Source organism: Lonchura striata, chromosome 2 (genome assembly GCF_050655825.1).
Source record: "Lonchura striata isolate lonStrDom1 chromosome 2, ASM5065582v1, whole genome shotgun sequence".
Lineage (NCBI taxonomy): Eukaryota > Metazoa > Chordata > Aves > Passeriformes > Estrildidae > Lonchura > Lonchura striata.
This window is the reverse complement of record NC_140704.1, coordinates 152,698,404-152,717,124: the sequence shown is the minus strand read 5'-3', so window position 1 is coordinate 152,717,124 and position 18,721 is coordinate 152,698,404. Positions and strand designations below refer to the sequence as shown.

The following is an 18,721-nucleotide window of genomic DNA, read 5'->3' as shown; positions in this document are numbered from 1 at the left end:
GAAATGCATCAAATGTGATTGTGGAGAGCAGTACCAGAGGTTTTTTGGAAGCTGTGCTCTGCAGCTCAGAACTGTGCAAGAGATGAGCTCTTGGCCCTGTCAGATGCTGTTACATGCTGACAATGTTGGCCCTGTGATGTTTGGTAAAGTAGGTCATTCAGGCTGCCATCAGAAAGGAGTTTTTTTGGCTTTTTGATGTTTTGTTTACCATCTGAAGATCTGAAAAGGGGCTGTGCCCAAACATCTTTCCCAGCTGTATCAGTTGGTTTTGTACATCTTGGTCTTGCCTATTTTCATTTTTATATCAGCATTCTTGCACATCTGTTTTCAGCTTCATCAAAGCCTTTTGTGCTGAAGTTGTCAAGTCACTGGGTAAAGCTTACTACACTTAAAGCTCAGCTGAGTTTGGAGCTACAGAGCAGAAGTTGCATGGTCTGCTCATCAATTTACTGCTATGAAAGGATGCAGAGAGGGGATATGTGCTGCCTTTGACACACTGAATGCCTGGAACAGCTGGTTACCTGCACTAACTTGAGCTGCATTTGGTGGTGAGCTCCTGGAAGTCTTTTTTAAAATGAAGCAACAAGTTCTTTTGTTTCAGAGCTCTTTGACACCACTCTGCAGGCATTTTCCTAGGTAAACAGAACTTGTTCAGCAGAACTGTGCAGTCTTGTGTAATTGGAGGAGCAAATGAGGCTATTTAAGGTGGTGGATTTAGCATTGAAGAAAAGATTTTGTGTTAGCTGAGGATGACCTTTGAGTCTCTGTTACAGCATAAAATGACTGCCTGAGGAGTCATTTCCTTCCAGTTCCTTGTAAGTTTATTGCTGGTCTCATGAAGCAGCAATGTAGCTGAAAGTTCCTGAAAAGTGAATGTTCCTTCTTGGTACAAAATAGGAAGAGGGGCTGATTAAAGTGAGTAGGGATTGAGTTTTCTGTGGCTTAGAGGCTCAGCTACACCTGGCCTCTACTAGAGGTTCTCCTAAACAAAGCATAATTTTTTTTAATTTTTCAATCCAAATTTTGCTAATTACAGAGGGAAAGAGGGATTTGTGCCTATTTAGCAATATTTTCTTATTTTTTTAAATACGCTTTGCTTTGCTTGATACCTTAGGCACTGAATTTTCTTGGTAATAGAACAGCATTAATGTTTGTGTTATAAAACTTTAAAAATATGTTCTGTAAAAATCAAAAATTAATTTTTAATTTTTCTGCTTTCTTAGGCTTGAAGGGTATTGGCATTGACCTGTTGATTTATTCTGTGACTCTGGAATTTTAAACTTAAATAGCTCTTTGTTTTTTGTTTTAGCCTATAAGAGTTTGTTTATATGTAAGGGATTTATGCTATGTTCATCCTTCACTAAGAAATACCATATGAGCTGTTCCACCAGCGTGGAAAAGTTTGTTTTCATACATAAATGGGAAAATATTGCATTATTGTGAGGTCATGAATTACTGTTTTATTCAGTTTCTAATTGCATTTATTAGCTTGGGAGCCTGAGGAGTTGCTGATGTTATATCTGTGGGTTATGTAACACTGGGAGTCATGTTAAACTTTTTCCTAAAAAGATGTTTGCAATTAAAAGTGTTTTGATGAGCTATTGTTTCAGCTTTGTATTTGGCACCTGGTGGAGAAGCAGGACAAGGAAGACACATCCAGGTGACACCATTTCTGATAAATAACTGGGCCCTACATGGCTGCACAGCTTTCTTTCTTTTGTTTAATTGGTGCTTAGATAGATAGGAGAGAAAGGAGCCCAGATACAATGAGACACTGAAGAGATTTGCTAACCCAGAAGCAATTTCATTTTCCTATATCCCTCTTAGAAGATGTGGCTAATTATTTCTAGGTTTCCCTTGAATTGATAAAGGTGGATTTTAAGAATCTGTAAGGTCAACTGATCCACTCTAGGATCCCCTTCACTGAACAAAAGTAATCCTCACAGCATCCAAGGACTGGGGTCCTTCCCCTTCAGATACCTTCTGCAGTGTTTGCCTCATAAATGGAAGGTTTTTGCCATAAAAAAGGGAAGTCTTATAAGGTCAAGAAAGGTTGTGGTGACCATTTGGATTGCTTTGTCTCACTCCTTCTCCAGTCACCCCACATTGGAGGCTGAAGGTATGCAATGCAAACTGATAAGCACAGTGAATCTGTCACAGACCAAAATGATCAGATTTTATTTTGCAGTAAAATAAGGAATATAGGATTCACTTTTTCTCTTTTTTTTTTCACTTCTTCTCTCCAGGTGTCCATGAAGCAGATTTTAGCTTTAAGCAATGGAATAGTGAATGAACTTCTCAAAGATGTCTTGAGGATAGAAATTTTTTTGTTGGGTGTTTTTTTTTGTAAATAGCCTGGAACAAGAAGAAGCAGAGATTCTGAATCAGTGTCCTAAGGAAGGGGTAATTTTAAACCTTTTTGAGCTTTCATGGCATTGACTTTATCCTTTTCTACAGTGAAATCTTCACAAAGTAAATGGAAGGAAGTAGGAGAAGATGAGCAGCTTAGTCCACCCACAAGGAAATCTGCTACAACTTTCATGCCTGAAAACTAATACAACCCATATGGGTTTAAAAAATGGCTAGTCTTTATTTATGGAATAATAAAAATAAAGTTAATTTAGTGTCCCTTTTAACATCTGTTGTCTTAACAGCATAGGCTGGGAGGCTGCACTGTTGCTTGCTCTGCTCCACAGCATCACAGGATCCCTTGGGAAGGGGAGGTATGGGAAATCTCATGAATACTGAATTCCTCCTGCTCTCTCCTAACACCCTGATCTATTTTGCTCCCCACCTTACTACTACCAAAAGGTTAGTATTTGGAAAGAAAACCAACTGTCAACTGCTATTTTAAAATGTAGCTCAAATGATCCTAAGGCTAAACAGGTGACCATGGTTCAGAAGCTCACAAAGTATTGTTTTAAAACTCCATACTTTTTGGGAATACCCAAGATTATCCTACTATTAAGCTCACCAAATGGAGAAATACAACAATAAATTCAGTATTGTCCTGGCTTTTTGCCAGAACAATGTCTTAAGAGATCCTCAGCAGTTTATATTCTAGAATGAGTTTATGGAAGTGCTCTCTATCTTTCTTCTTCAGGAGTAAAATGGTCTAATGTAGTATGAAGCATGGAATTAGAGTTTGCTCATATTGCAAAGTCTAAAATGATATCACAGAGGTGATGCTGCTTCTCAGTTATACTGAATCATTTCTGTTGAAAAACTGGGTTTGGATTTTGACACTTAAAGTAAAATATCATTTGTTTTTCAGTTCTGCCTGTCAGAATGCTCAGAGTTAAATAAGAAAGACCATCTCTGGTGGCAGGATAATGATGACAGAGCTTCTCAGTCTGCAGAGACCCTTGGAGGTCCTGGAGCCTGTTCTCCTCTGTGCCCTGTGGCAGAAGGTGTTCAGGAGGAAACTGAGCTAGAGAAGGTGTGGGTGGAGCAGAAAGGGGCTGCTTAGGGGCAAGATGATAGATTTAGAGACCAGGTAATCCAAGGCAGATTTCCGAAACAGCCTTAGCAAATCTGAGTTTAGAGTAAGGCAGAGGTCGGAAGTTGTCATTTCAGATTTGTTATAATTACAATGCAACATTTTTTAGTAGTTCCTGTGAACTAAGATGATGTTTGTTTGACTTTGGCTGAGAGGAAACTTAGGGTAGATAATATTTTCCACTTTTAAATAATGCGTACACCCAAAGAATAATTATAATATTTAGAAAAAACTCATACCAAGAGCTAACTTGAGGGGATGAAGATGAATGAAGATTATGGTGCAGTTACAGTGTCTGGACAGCATGTTTGGGGAATTCTGGATACTAACATGGAAAAGCAAATTAATTTGGATGCAGAAGATTGTCACTTGATCAATAAACATGTTTTAATTTTTAGAACATTCATCAGGCACTCTCAACTTTATGGGCTGCAATTGTGACAGTATTTGTGATTTTACTAACCAAAAATATCCTGCACTTGTTCTGAGGGTTTGTTTTCTGTTTTCTGAAGTTTGTTTGAAAATTTTATCAGCTAGATGAATGTAATGAACTCTTCTTCCATCTTCTACAGGAATATTCAGATCTCCTTCAAAACTTTGTCCTCGTTCTTCAGCTTCTAGGAATTACTAGAGTGATGCTGGAGCGTTACCACAGTCACCTTATACCAGCCCAGGTTGCTCAAAGTCCCATCCAGCCTGGCCTTGAACAGTTACAGGGATGGGGCATCCACGATTTCTCTGGATGTGTTTCACCATCCTCATAGAGAAGAATATCTTCCTAATAATTTAGACACATATTCTTTCAGTTCAGAGCCATTACTCCTTGTCCTATCACCCTGTACTGTTGTAAGAAGTCTCTCTCCAGGCACTGGAAGGGGCTCTAAGGTCTCCCTGGAGCCTTCTGCAGGCTGAACATTCCAGTCTTTCATCCCATCTCCAGCCTTAATGCTGATGTCATGGCTGTGCTCTGGGCTGTAGCTCTTCATTTTTGTTATAACAAGTGAATCTTTTCTCTCTTGGAGGAGATCTCTGTTGCTGTTGTGTTCATCTGGTGGCTGAGGTGTTGCAGGAGAGGAACTGAAAAGCAAATTTCTGTTCTGCTCTCCAACACTGCCCCGGTACCGATCTGTTTTCTTTACGGTTTCCAAATCCTGTTTGATTCCTCAGCACAGTGGAACTTGGACAAGTATTCCCTGTTTGGATCTGTCCTGGTCTCCTTCCTAACAATGTTTCAACTTGCCAGCCAGTTCAATCAAAATTTGAATGGAGATATTTACTGTTGTGAAAAAAATTAGTTGAACAGCAGAGAGTTCCTACTCAGGGAGAAACTGGGGTCAGTTCTGTGCTAATGAGATCTCTGGGACACCCCCAGGAGCTCCGGCTCTGGACACAACCATGTAGAAAGCCGAGGTTTGCCAGTGTGTCTGATGGTTCTGATCTTTATTTTTGTTTGGATAAGCTTGAGTGGAAAAAATTAGACAACCTTTTATATGTCTCAAAATTGTAAAAAACAAACCCCTATTATTTAACCCTTTGTTCCCCAGAGCTTTTTGGGTTTTGAAGGCGACATCAATAGGAGACAAGGCTCAGCACTAGAAAGAAAATTTTTAAAACTTATTACCTTGATAAAATTTAAAAAAATGCTTCTGACTATTTCCTCCCCTCTTGCTTTCCAAAAGCTGATAATCAGTAGTCTTTAAAAGCAAGCTGAAATTGAGCAACCAAAATCATAGTCATAGCAGAAAAGTCTTAACTTGAATTTCCTTGGGGCAGAATGCCATTTCTTAGCTGACCTTGGCCTGTCTGTTGTTATTGGGGTAGTCTGAGCTTTTTTTCTGCTTAGAATGTGTGCTTCAGGAAAGTGGCCAGTGCTTCTACATATTCTTAGTAAAAACTTATGAATGATTCTTTTTGTAATAAATACTTTTTTTAGGAGTTTTTTTGATAGCCATCATCATCATTGCTTACACAGAGACTACTACACAGATACTATCAGTGTGTGTCAGCAAATGCATCTTGCCAAGATTCAAGAACCAACGCTACTGTTCCACAGCCTTGATTTCTGACAGATGTTTCTTACCTCAGTAAATGGTATAATCTGATTTGCATTACTTAAAACAGATTACTTTACATAAATGCTACTCAGATACCTACTTGATGAGTAGTATTTATAAAGTGTTGTAAATACTCAATATTAAGTATACTGGAGATGTATTTAACTTCTCAAGTTTGTTTTTTTACTTTGTGCCTTGTCTGCTGCTGTATCAATGCCTGCCTTCTTCCCTGCAACTTGGAATTTTGGGGTCTTTGAACATCTCCAGAACATAAATTTTATGCTTTTGGCCTTTTTGGTGCAGAAAAGGACTATCATGTTATTTGAAAGATGATAATGAGCATATGTAACAAATAGATATTAAGTATTTTTTTAAAAGCATCAAGGAAGCACTTGGTTTTAATGAAAAATCACATATTCAGGGTGTAAAATGTTGGACAGCTTCTAAAATGGAATTTAAAAAATTCTTATGTTATGAAGTACTTAGTTTTCACCTTCATTTTGTAGCCTAATACAAGAAAAAGAAGGTATGACCTTGAGAAGAATTAATTTAATACTGGTATTATATGAGCAGGCAGTATCTCTTGACACTTGGATTGATAATCTGTATTAGCCTCATCTGTTAAAAGTGTAAAGAATACAGAGTCCACACATTCTGTCTATTAAAACTCTCCTTGACAATGCATTTACCAGTTGATACTTAAAGGGTTTTGTTTTCATAAATAAAATTTAATTTAGACTTTCCCTTTTTACTTCTTAATATTTTTTTATCTGCTTTTCTGGAAAACATTTTCTTTTCATGGAAGAAACACCTTTTAAAAAATATATTTTACACCCTAGAGCACAGATCAAACCAACTTAAGGAAAACTGAAAAAGTATCTGCAGTTTCCTTTTTCTAAGGAAACACATCTGACTTGCTCAAGGTCACCGAGGAAGCCCATGGCAGAGCTGGGGGTGTGAGAGCAGCTTTCCTGCCCTGCCAGCCTGTCTGTGCCCCTTCTGTACCCACACAACTGCAATAATTGGGTTTAAATATTACTGTAGCATGTTTTGCTTTATTATTGAAGGTAAATATATTCGACCTTGTTGCTAGAAGTGTTTGTCTGTGTAACGCTGAAGGGCTTGGAAAACTTTGTGGTGGGGGGAGGAAGGCACCCAGGCATGTCTTCAGTTCCCTTTGGCTTTCTTCAGCCCCAGAAAGGGCTTTGTGCCTGAGCAGTGATGCAGAACATCTGATGGGCCTGGTTGTGGCCTAATCTCTCTCTCCCCTTTTTTTTTTTATCCAGTGAATATTTTTTCTCGTTTAAATAGAGAAGCAGACAATAGTTAAATGCAATTGCTGCTTCCTTTCCTTTTTTTTTTTTTTTATTAAGAATTTTGACATACACCACTAATTCTGCAAGGCCAGTCAGAATATTGAGAAATGAGATGGCAGTAAAGAATGGTAATTAAACATATGCTCTAGACGAGTGCATGCTGCTACAAGTAGGCAGATAGGTTAAGTTGAAGGCTGCTGGCTTTAGATTAATTCCCTTTTGGTGCTAGTCTTGGATAAGCCTTACGCCTTACTGCTGAGGGCTGGGAGTGAGAAGAGATTACCGTGGAATATATAAAGAGCTTTAATGAGAAGTGTGAATCTTGCTCCTGTTGATTTTAATACGTTTTCTAGCGGAATCAGTTATTTATAATTTTTGTGAAATACTTTGCTGTAAAATTGATATTTGCTTTATTTCCATATACACATTCTGCCTGGTTGTGTGATTATTATAAACATTTTTTTTTTGCCGTATTTACAGTACCATTTTAAAAGAAAACTGTTTGTAAGCAGTTTTGGTGTTAGGTGCTACAAAGTTAAGAAGAAACAAAGGCCGTTCACCATCTGGGGTGAATGTTTGAGGTGACCTTTGCCTTCTGCTGAGAAGTCAATAAAGAAGCCCCGGGTTTAGAGGGGGCTGGATGTGGCACTGACTAAGGACTGGCGTGGGCTGCGATAATTATTGTTTAGGGCAAAGCAGCACTGCCAGGCTTCTTCCATCCAAAATCTCGTGGAGTGAGGCAAGTGCTGATGGAGGGTGTCACCCCAATTCCTGCTGAAGTTTGGGAAATTTCTCCAGCGCTTACAGGGAAGTGTCCGTGCGCTTAGAGGGAAGTTTTGCGCTTTCAGGACGCCTGGTGCTTGTGTCGGTAAGCGGACACAGCAGTGTGGAAAAGCGATGGCAAAACGCGGGTGCGGCAGGGAAGGGGCGGTGCGGGGCAGCCGGGAACAGGAACATCAGCGGCGGCGAAGCGAGGCCGGTCCGCAGCCCGGCCGGGCGGCGTTTCCAGCGCTCCGTCTCTGCGCAGAGGGTGAACCGGAGACTGCCGGGCGCGGGCAGCAGACGGGGATTAGCATATTAATGGGAGCCGGGTAATCGCCTCCCACCCCTGCCCGCCCTCCTCCGCAGGGCTCACTCCGCCTCGGCACCGCTCCCGGCGAGGAGGAGGACGAGGAGGTGGAGGATGCTCCGGGGCGGGGGGAGATGAGGCAGCGGCGCGGCTTCCCCGCAGCGGAGCGCGCTGGAGCCCCGGGCGGGCCGGGGCGCCGCGCTTCCCCCGCAGCCAGGTGAAGCCGCACCGCCCCGGGGAGGGCCGGGGCTCCCTCCTCTGCCCGGGATCCGGCACGTCCAGGCGGCTCCAGCCTCCCCCCGCAGGAGCCCGGAGCGCTGAATCGGGACATTGTGTGCCGGAGCTGGCCGGCAGCGAGCGCGCCCCGTGTATGTGGCTGCTGGAGGTGGCCGGGCAGCGGCCCCCGCGGCGGGCAGGTGCGGGCTGCATGGAGAAAAGCGGCTGCAGCCCATTCCCCATGTGCTGGGCTAAAGGTACTCCCACCTTTGATTTTTAATAAGTGTGTGTATGTATATCTCTCTCTATATATATATATATGTATCTGTATGCGTTTCTCTCTCCCTCTTAATCTTTTACCACCTGTGGTTCTATAGGGTTTTTTTTTCCTATCAAAGCCAAGCTAGAAAATAAGTATTCTGGTCATGAGCTTGCAGTGCGGAGCTGCCCCTCTGCAGGAGCTGCTTCACCTGACAGCTAGGATGCTTCGGGATTGTTTTTCTCTCTCTCTCTCTCTCTCATTCTCTGCCTTTAAGAATGATTTGAAATGAAAAGAGCGCTTGAGCTGTTTGGTTTGTACTTGCACTGATGTGAGGATCTGACGTCTTTGTTTGTGATCTTTGTATGTTTGAAGCCGCTGCGAGGGTGATTCTGCTTTCACTCACGTTTTAGAAGAAGTACTTTTTAAGTGTCTGATCCTGATCGTAGGGAGCGTTTGCAGTGGAAGACTTAAATCTTTTTTTTTACTTGATGTCTCCGAATTTGGCACCCCTATTATCCACCCCCAAACTGAGACAGTAAGTAGCCAGAGAGCGTGAATTTATTACAATGAGAGGGTTGGACTTGAAATTGATGCTTAACAATAGTTAGATGGACACAGAAAGTAATTCACGTGATAATCTTAGTTTGCACCCCAAGGCTTTAATATTTGTTGTATTATCATCTGGACGTTATTTGTATACTGGAGTTGTGGATATGGGTGTACAGGGATTAAGGTCGAAATTCTGTTAGTAGCCAAAGAATCAAATCTTCCTTAGATGGAAAACAACTGTAAAAAGTTGAATGTTGCTGGTTGTAAGCATAACCTTCCTCTTGCTTGCTTTCATTTCAATGTACTTTCTTTTTTGGAAGAGAAGCTGGCAGTGAAGTATTGCGTCACTGTAATCTTGGATCACGGACAGCCAGTTACTTCAGAAGTACAGGGCAAACTTATCCGAGCTAAGGATTTGATAGGCATAGCTGCTGATAGGTTGTCTTGAAAAAGAATTAAATTTACTTACAGTTTTTATTGTCTAGTGATTAGGAGGACACACGAAGAAGCATTTAACACTGTCTTTGTCTTGCCTGCTTTCTGTACCTTTCAGAAATATTCAGGCTAAACTAGTCCCTGCCACACATTGATTTACTATAACACATAGAGTAGAAACGACTTAGAAATGAGGGAAGTTGGAACACCACACCCTGGTTTCATGAAGTGCAGAACCTGTCAGCTCACTAGGGAATGATATTTAGTAAACAATGAGTAACGGTAGCGGGAAGTAAAGCTAATAGAGTTGAGTGTCCTTTGCTTTTAGTAAAACTTGTTTACCGTGAAGGGGTAACAACAATGCCAGATCTGTGTGTCATAAATTGGATAACACAAGTATTAGATGAAATTTGGATTCATCTCCTTGGACTGTTGTGGGGTCAGGATGAAGGTACCTCCCAGAAACTAACTTTAAAAAGTAGAGAAAAAGAATCTTATGAAAGCAAAAGCAAGCTTTTGCCATCTGCTGTTCAGGCTGGTTAGTATTGAAGTATCAATTTCTCCCCCCTACTCGGGTCCCAGAGGATGCCCCAGCAGGGCTGGGGATGGCTGCATTGGGCCATGGTAAAAGGTATTGATTCCCCCCCCCCACCCATTCCAGCAACTGAAATGAATGAAAAATGATCCCACCTCTTCCTCTGGTCGCCTGTGTTCTCAGAACATAACTTCAGGGGAGATTGCTTGTCCATCCCCTCTGCCCCAAATATGGAGAGCAGCCCTTGTAATCTCTTGTTATTCCTGTGGGGGGGAGAAGGGGACACCAGGGGTTGCATAAGAGGACAAAGGCACCAGGATCTTCACAGCTGCCAGTTGTGATGATTTCTAGAAAAAGCTTCATCACAGCCTCCCAAAAAAATAGGACAGATGAGAAATAGCTTGAGCTATATTTGTCATTGAATGGTGGCCATGCTTTAGTCGATGATTACTTTGTGTACTGTTCACCGGCTTAACCTTAGGGAAATGAGACGGATCTGGCCTACTTTGATAAGGGCTGTGAGATATCTGCAGTCCAAGAAAGGTAATATATTAATGAGAGAACCATTTAGTTCTGATGTCTTTATTCTGCTTCTTAGGTTTTTCTGTTAAAGTGTCAGGTTACGTGCAGCAAAAACTGATAAAACTTTTAAGTATTTCATAATGTCTTAAAAATGGGATCTTGATGTGTATGTTTATTATCCATAACTTCTTTCTAAGTGCTCTGTGCTCTTTTGAATGGGGCAGATTGAGCTTTCATTGTACCAGGTGTGATCTCAGCAAATGTTTGTTCTTTGAAAAGGCTTTGAAATATTTCAGTGAGTCTGTGTTCATACACACGTTTTTTTAGCGTTCTTAAATCTGAAATCGTCAAATCTTCTTAGCGATAGCGTGGGATGACCTAATTGCAGCCAATTCTGTGGCTCTGTCTGTAGGACTGCTACAGAGAATAAGATATTTGCTTCCTTTAGAAAGTATTTGTGTAAATCTGTGTTGTTCTTTTGCCTCCTCTCCACATCTAAATCTAATCTAAGTAGTGTTACTGAATTGAATAATTTAGTCATGATCTGCACACTCCAGATATGGGTGTTCTGATGGGTGAATGAAGAGAAAGTGTGTACTTCATTGCTGGCATATTTATTCTCAGTAAGTCTGTATTACTTTAGTCAGGATAGGAGTAAGACATTTTTGGCTGCTTCCTCCCTCTCATTAAGTAATTTGATGTCAGGTCTTGTGGACTAATCATCCTCAAGCTCATTTATAACTTCGGGGGATTTGAAGTGGGTGTCTTGATTCCTGAGCTGTCCCCACTCCTTTCCCAGCTAAGTGCTGAAACTTTGTGCTGGTATTATTCAGGGGTGTTCCATTTCTGCCTGTAACAGCAGACTAGCAAGTAGTCATGGATCATTAAAGGCTTTTCACTAACATCTCTGAAATTTGTTAAAATCATTAATAGTATAATGTATTACACTTCGACCTAGATTCTTTTGCTGGTGAACTTTTTTCTTGTTTTTCCTGTGAATTCCTGCCATTTTAACCTTGCACAATAACTGGGTGAAAACAGTGTAAACGTGACAGTCAGGGGTAGTTGGGCGGCTCTGCTATAGGTCTGTGAATTATCCACCCCAAGGAGGAGGAAGTTTCTTGAATATCTTCCAGAGGAGCTCTGTTTAGTCATTTATGAACAATTAATTGATGTAATTCAATGTGCCATGTGAATTGTAACTGCAGGGTGATCACAGTCCTTGAACTCAGCCATTCAAGTGAACATGGAAAGTCTATACTGGCTTAAAACAATTAAGCCAAATTCAGTTAAAAACCTGGTCTTCATTAGAATAAATATAAAAAATTTTAAACTGTGTTGTGAAATGTATTTAATCTGCTGAGAAAGAGTTTTGCTCTATTGCAAATGTTGCAGTCTTTTTTTAAAGAGAGAAGCATTTCCAAGTTAAATGTTGTGGGTTTGTTTTTTGGTGAGCCCTGCTGATCGAGGGGGTGTGTTCAGATGGGACCTGCTGGTCATGTGTTGAATATAAGCAGGATTGTTGGATGCATAAGAGAAGAGATCAGAGCTGTTCCTCCTTCATCTCGATGTCATAAATCTCTGCTGTTTTGCTGACAGAGTGACAACTTTCAATCCACCAGGCCCTTAGGTTTTTAGGTGGTAGGTGGCCATAGAAAATGGAATAAGGCAAGCTGCTGATACTATGAAGGTTATAGGCAGGTAAATAATCTCTAAAGCAAGATGCTCTGCTTCTTTGACATACAGACATTGTATATGTAACATGGAAATATAATTGTTCTTGTGTATAGAATGGAAAAAAGCCATTCTGTTTGTATGAGTGTTCTGCTGCATCTTCTCAGTGAGCTTCAGTTGGAGTGATTGGAGGTCAGCACCTGCTCTTGCATTTTTTCTTTGCTCTATAGGTGTAGTTTAGGAGTGACATTAGGTGCTTTTCCCTTGGTGTCTGAGGGGAAAACAACTAGGAGAAGTCTGGTCTGTCATTTGACAATCTGTTGTTGACTTGCTACATTTGCTACATTGGCCATTTCCTTTGAATGGTGATCTTGCCTAAACTTTTGTTAAACTTAGTAATAACTTTGTAGCTTCTAGAGCTGTGAGATTGCAAACCATGCAAAGCATCTCTTCAATTCCTGTTTTTTTTTTTTGGGAGGTTTTTGTAGAAAGAAGAAAAATAACGTTTATCTCATCAAACCACTAATTTTCAAAGGCAGAAAGTTAATAGAATTACAGAATGGTTTGGGCTGGAAGGGACCTTAAATATCTGTCTAGTTCCAGCTCCCCTGCCATGGACAGGGGCACCTTCCACTAGACTGGATTGCTCAGAGTATCATATTCCTGATATGCCTGTATATATTTAAAGGTGGAAGATAATCTGGAAAAGCAAAGGGGCGGGTTCTCCCCTTCAGTGTTACAGCACAGCGTGTGGTAGCTCAATATTCTTAAAAATAAAGGAGCTGTGCAGCTCAGGGAGTCTGCTGCATTCCCACTGGGGTGATTGTTCCGTATTCAAAGACGACTGGAATGGAAGATGGAGCTTGAGATATTTTCACAAGAAAGGAAAGTGATTGTTTTAAGGGCTGGGGGAGCATTTGGCCGTTCCCTGGGTAATGGAGATGTGTGATCTTATCAGTTGTAGCACCTGGTAATGAGCCAGTGAACCAGCTTGGAATTAAATTCTGAGCTGCCTGAAAAAAACCCTAAAACTTCAGTAAGGAAAATAAAATGTTTGAAATATCCTTTTAAAGAAACATTGGAAAACAAACCTATAAGAGCAAAGTGTGGAAGCTGGCACCCAAGTGACTCTTTCATTGTTGGAAATGATGCATTAAGCAGAAAAGTTAACCAGGAGTTTATAGCCCTAATTGCTTTCTTATTCAGTTTATATTTGAAATTTCTTTATCAGAACTCCAATTGTGTGTTTGTGTATTTTTATTTTCTGTATGTAAAATACACCTACAGACATTTGCATAATTTGGTTTGCCCAGCTGGCCTGACAACACTTGCAGTATTTCAACATTTAGATACCAAAAATGATCTCTTACCTGTTTTTGTGTTTTTAGCAAATGCAGTTCATTGGGCAGTGTCTCTTTTAGAAGCTTTTATTGGTAGGACTGTGGTACTGAAATGAGCTTTTGTGACTGGTGTTACATTTGTAAGAAATGTATTAGGTTGTCTTGGTCCTTCACTTGATGTAGTGTTGCTGAAATAGAATAGTTGTAAATTCATATCTTGTAGAAATGTTGATGTGCCAGTAAAGAGTATGTATTTTTCATTAATTGTCTGGGAAAAAATCTCTCACTAGTATTCCTGAATTCATGACCTGTTATGGATTTGTTCATGGAATTATTAAAAACTGGAGACATTGCAGATTAATATACACTGTAGCAATACAGTAGGGAAACCTGTAGAAGCTGTTGAATTCTATAACCCAGCACAACAAACAAAGCCAGAGATAAGAAAATATCTTTGTAACTATTAAATTAACAGAAGCTTAAGTACAGGACATCATAAATGTATTTGATTAGAATAGGTTACAGAAATATTGTATCATTCATGAAGATTTCATCATCATGCAAAAGCAATGAGATCCCTGCAGTATCTCCTGTTGAATCAGTGTTGAGAGGTGCCAGTGGCAGTTTTCCCTGATGGGTTGTCAAGGACAGGGTTTACTGAGGTGTGGAGGTAATTGAGAGGTTGCTGAGGTAGCTGGTGGTTGCCCAGCACTAGGTGATTCTGTATGTATTGACATGGAAAGAGGGTAGGATTGCCCTCTTCTGTTATTTAATGTAGCTTAGCATAGATATTAAAAAAAGTATTTCTGTGTGTATTCAATCCTGCTGAGTCATTTTATTGAAAATAACCTGTAAACAAACGCCCTTTTTTCATTTATTGATTTGATAACTGAGGTTTGTTACTTTGCCAGAATGGAGATTGCTTAATTCTCTCCCCAGGCACTGTCACTGCTTTCTGAAGTAGTGTTTCTCCTGCCAATGATTTCAGATCCATAACAGCAAGCACTAGGGGTTTGTACTTACTATTTAAGTTGGAATCTGCAAGTGAAGTGTTGTCCCTTGCTTTACCAATGAAATGTCTAAGGACAAACAGCTTTTTCCATGGCCCAAGTCTCCTCATCTTGACTAAATACAGGAGTAAAATCAGTTTGTGCTTCAGTTGTGCTGTGATTTGGGGTAGAGGCTCACAGCAGCTGCAGTGATGTCCTGTGCAGGGTCACATCAGCAGGGGATGAGGGTAATGAACTGAAGAGTGGCATTTTGAGACTCAAAGCTCAACTTTTTACTTCACTTGGTTGTGCTGTAGAACTAAAACTAAAACCAGACTTTCCTCACTTGAACAATACCTCTTGATGAAGTAAAATTACATAACTTAATTGCCAGTATTTAGTCATGGATTCTCATCCTGTTTGAGTTTTCTTCTTTAACATCCATATAGAGGTCATTGAAGCAAGGAACATTTTCATCATAAGTTATTGCAGGGTGAGTAATGGTCTGCAGTCCTGTTACATCTTTATTTCTGGGAAGGAGAGTGGGAAGGAACTGGGTGTGTTCTGTAACTTCTTAGTTGATTTTGGAAGATAAGGGGCAATAGGATTTAAATTCTTCTCACAACCTTTCTGCTAATATGTTTGCAACTCAGCAATGATCTGTTCTTGCTGGTATGGGGAGATAGTAGGAGTCATGTTCCTGAAATCTCAGTATGTTCAGCTCAAAGGGGGTTTTGTCTCAGCTGTGTCATGATGGTTGGTCAAGATAATCTGAAGAATTGCAACAAAGATACTTTGGAGTAGAGCAGTCTTTTCAGTTTGATCCTAACAAATGATTCCCGTGCAACAAATTGCATTGCCAGGTATTTGAACAGCAGCTTTTGTCCATTCAGGTGTTTGATTGCAGCAGTCTTGACTCATCCTGGCAGAATTAAAAGGTCTCTGATTTATGGTTGTATGTGGCTGTACCTGTCAAACAGAAGCATGTGTGTGCTGCAGATATCCATCCCAGCCCCTTCCCAGAGGGAAAAGGCACTGCTCAGGTGACAGGGAGGTGTGTATCTGTTCCCAGGTCAGGGCTGATTCCTGTGTCATCTTTATCACAAGAGCAGCAAAGAAATGAAGATTTGCACTCCAAGCTGTTCCTATCAGTGTCCTCTGGCATGGAAGTGTGATGGGCACATAAGAGTGGTCCCTGTTAGGTCAATAAGTTAATATTTTATCAACTAACCAGGTTTAGCAGAAGGTGGACTTTTCTGCATGTGTTTCTGAACCTAAAATTAAGGGAAGTTTGTTCTGGTTGTAATTGTGAGGACTTACTGCCTGTGGTTTTCTTAAACAGAGTTGGGAGGATGCCATAGAATCCCAGAATGGTTTGGGTTGGAAGGAATCTCCAAGATCATTTCATTCCAACCCCCTCAGCCATGGGCAGGGACACCTTCCACTATGCCAGGTTGCTCCAAGTCCTGTCCAGCCTGGCCTGGAACACTTCCAGGGATGGGGCAGCCACAGCTTCTCTGGGCAACCTGTGCCATGGCCTCACCACCCTCACACTAGAAAATTTCTTCCTTGTTCCTGTTCTGTCCTTGAAATGAAAGATTTGCCCCTTCAATATTTTGCTTTTATATTTTTTTAAAATGCATACACATAGTACTTCATAGAATATCTAATATAAAATATAAAGTATATTATATACTGTTTTATAGATACAGGATATAGAAACTGAATATATGAATACAAGGCATCATCAGATCTTCAGTAGGAAAATATCCACTACTTTTCTTCCTTTCAGAGTAATTTTGGTGTTTGTATAGATTCTGGTTTTATGTGATACTGAATAAACTTTTTGCTGGTTTGGGTTGCATTAATTTAGTTTTCCTGGAACAAGCTGTGTGACCTGTATTGACCAGTAGTGTTGGACTTCATGTTTGAAGTACTAAATTTGCACATCTAAATGTAATTTAAATATCTTTTGTCAGTCTAGAGGTGCAATAAAAATGCTTTTGGAATAATGCTCTTGCCTGCCACATCTCACTTCACTTCCCAGCTCTGGCTGTGATACATTTGGACAGTTTAAGTAGTGTCCCACACTGATGAAAACCAAGGTATTGCATTAGGAACAGGAGCACTTGCTGTGGCTGTGACTTCCAGATAATTTCTGTGATAAACCATCCTTCAGGTAGTCTACTCGTAATTATCCAAATCCTTAATTGCTTTTGCTGAAATCAGTTTGGAATCTCTGAAATCGTTCATTCCTAAAATTTGAAGGGGAAATATTTGTGCTTTTTCTGTGTCTGGTCTGTTCTGGGAGGGAGCAGTCACTGTTGGAGATGGGAGAGAGAATGAGCTGGAAATGGGAATTATCTGAAATCGGGAACGAGCACACCCTGGATACTCCTGGACACACAGCAAGGTCATGCTCACAATTCCTGTTCTGTAGGAAAAGCTGGGCAAGTTAAAACACAATTAATGTTTATGCAGTAGAGAAAAGCAATGGTAGCTAGTTAATTCTGTTTAATCCAGATTTGTCTCTAGTTCGTTTTTTTTTAATGTTAAAATCACAGTCGAGCCAAAGTAAAATAAACCACAGTGGGAGGGCTTGGGTATACATATCTCAGAAACAAGAAAAAAACATCAAAATGGGGGAAAAACTCTCATACTTGAAACTGTGGCTGTTAAGATGGGATCATACTTCGGTCTGTATTTATGAGTTCACAGAGGTCAAAAATCCTGGCTGAAGGTTTTTTACATTCAGGTGTCTCAAATTACTTGTGTGGTTGCAACAGCTTGTGCATCTTCAGAAGAATGAGAAATGAAGTCAGCTTTGAAACTTGCAGTCACAAATCTTCTGTCTGTCTTCTGCATGGCATTGAGAAATTCAGGAAAGTTTAGTATGAGCACAGTATTTGGAGATCTAAAATAAAGAGGGAGAGCAACAAACCTCAACTTTAAATAGTTTTTTATGTCTGCCAAGAATAATAATTTTATTTTGTGGATCAGTGACTGATGTCTCAATCTAGTGAGTATTTTCCTGTTCAGTGGTAGAACATAAACAAGAGGTTGTGATTTTTTGGAATAATGCTACATTTTGGGAAGTGAGAGTCATTCCCTTTCCCCAGTGTGGGAATTATCATGAATTTCTGTTTTGTTTCTGTCTGTGGTACACGTGATGCTTCAGCCCTACAATAATCATACAAAGCAGTAGTTAATCTATAACTTTTCATAGGTTATTACCATAAAATTTGTGAATATTTTCCCTTCTCTTTAGTTCTTTCCTTGCTCTGTATATCCAGTCTGCACTCACATTACTAATGTTGCTCTAGTTTTGTTGTAAATGGGAATAAAAATGTGCTGCTTTATTTCTTTTCTCTACTAGAAGTATTTCCCAGATCAGGCAGTAGGAGTGAGCGGTGCCCTTCTGTTCTGCCAAGGACAGCCTCCTGCACTGCAATAAAGTTGCTCATAAAATGTGTCCTTTGTGACTGACTGGGCAGATTTTATAGGGCTGGGTCCTTTCAGGTGCTGAACGCTTCCTCCTTCCTCATCCACGTGCACTCAGCTCTTCCAGCACTCACCACCAGCAGCACTTTTGTGTATTCCAGTCTGCTGGAAATCCATAGGGGTGGGCATTGCTTTGCAGAATTAAGGCCCTACTGAACAAGAAAAGTGGATCTGGAATACTTTAGGTTGTGGATTTGTTAATTCTGGCCTGTATTTTCTTTTATATTGGTGGTATAGTGTCATTTGGCCCTGAATTTTTAGATTGAGTATTTATTTTTTTGCTTTAATTATTACTTTGTGGGGTTTTTTTTCTTTTTTTTCTCTTTCATTTCATACCAGAGAGGTGCTGTTTGTTTTATCACTGCAAACTGTTTTGTTTAGCATGTAAGAGAAGATTATATAAATGTTATAATAACTTGATTTATAAGTTCAGAGCTTTCTGTCAAAACATGTTCATAGTCATACTCCCACCCTAATTTGTTATCTCCCTTTAACCTTAATTTTCTTGCACTGAAACAAACAAACATGGAATTTAAGCCTCTCCTGAAAGATTCCTATAAGAATTAACAAATTATATCCAAAAGAATTTCTTTTTAAATACCTTTTTATTGGTATACACATTCGCTAAGTGCCTTTTAAAACATCAAGATCAATCTGTATGTTTAATATATGCTGTACAGCAATATATTGTCTTTTTTAAATTAGACTCTGAAAGAACAAATCCCGTTTTAAATTTATGTCTTACATACGGTAAAATGAG

At 40.1% G+C, this 18,721-nt stretch overlaps 1 protein-coding gene across 13 annotated transcripts in view; it reads left to right on the top strand.

Annotated features, from left to right (window-relative positions):
• The window catches only part of PTK2 (protein tyrosine kinase 2), a 187,643-nt gene that overhangs the window by 50,109 nt on the left and 118,813 nt on the right, over positions 1 to 18,721 (top strand). For 3 of the 13 annotated variants that reach the window (XM_021532487.3, XM_077781866.2, XM_021532482.4), the window contains exon 1: positions 8,212 to 8,411. The exons of 7 other annotated variants lie outside the window; for them this stretch is intronic. In XM_021532487.3, the coding sequence (XP_021388162.1) occupies positions 8,309 to 8,411 (103 nt within the window). In that variant the 5' untranslated portion in view covers positions 8,212 to 8,308. Of the gene's footprint in view, positions 1 to 8,107; positions 8,412 to 18,721 lie in introns of those variants that run through there. 3 more of the 13 variants (XM_077781869.2, XM_021532480.4, XM_021532489.3) reach the window with 3 other exon arrangements.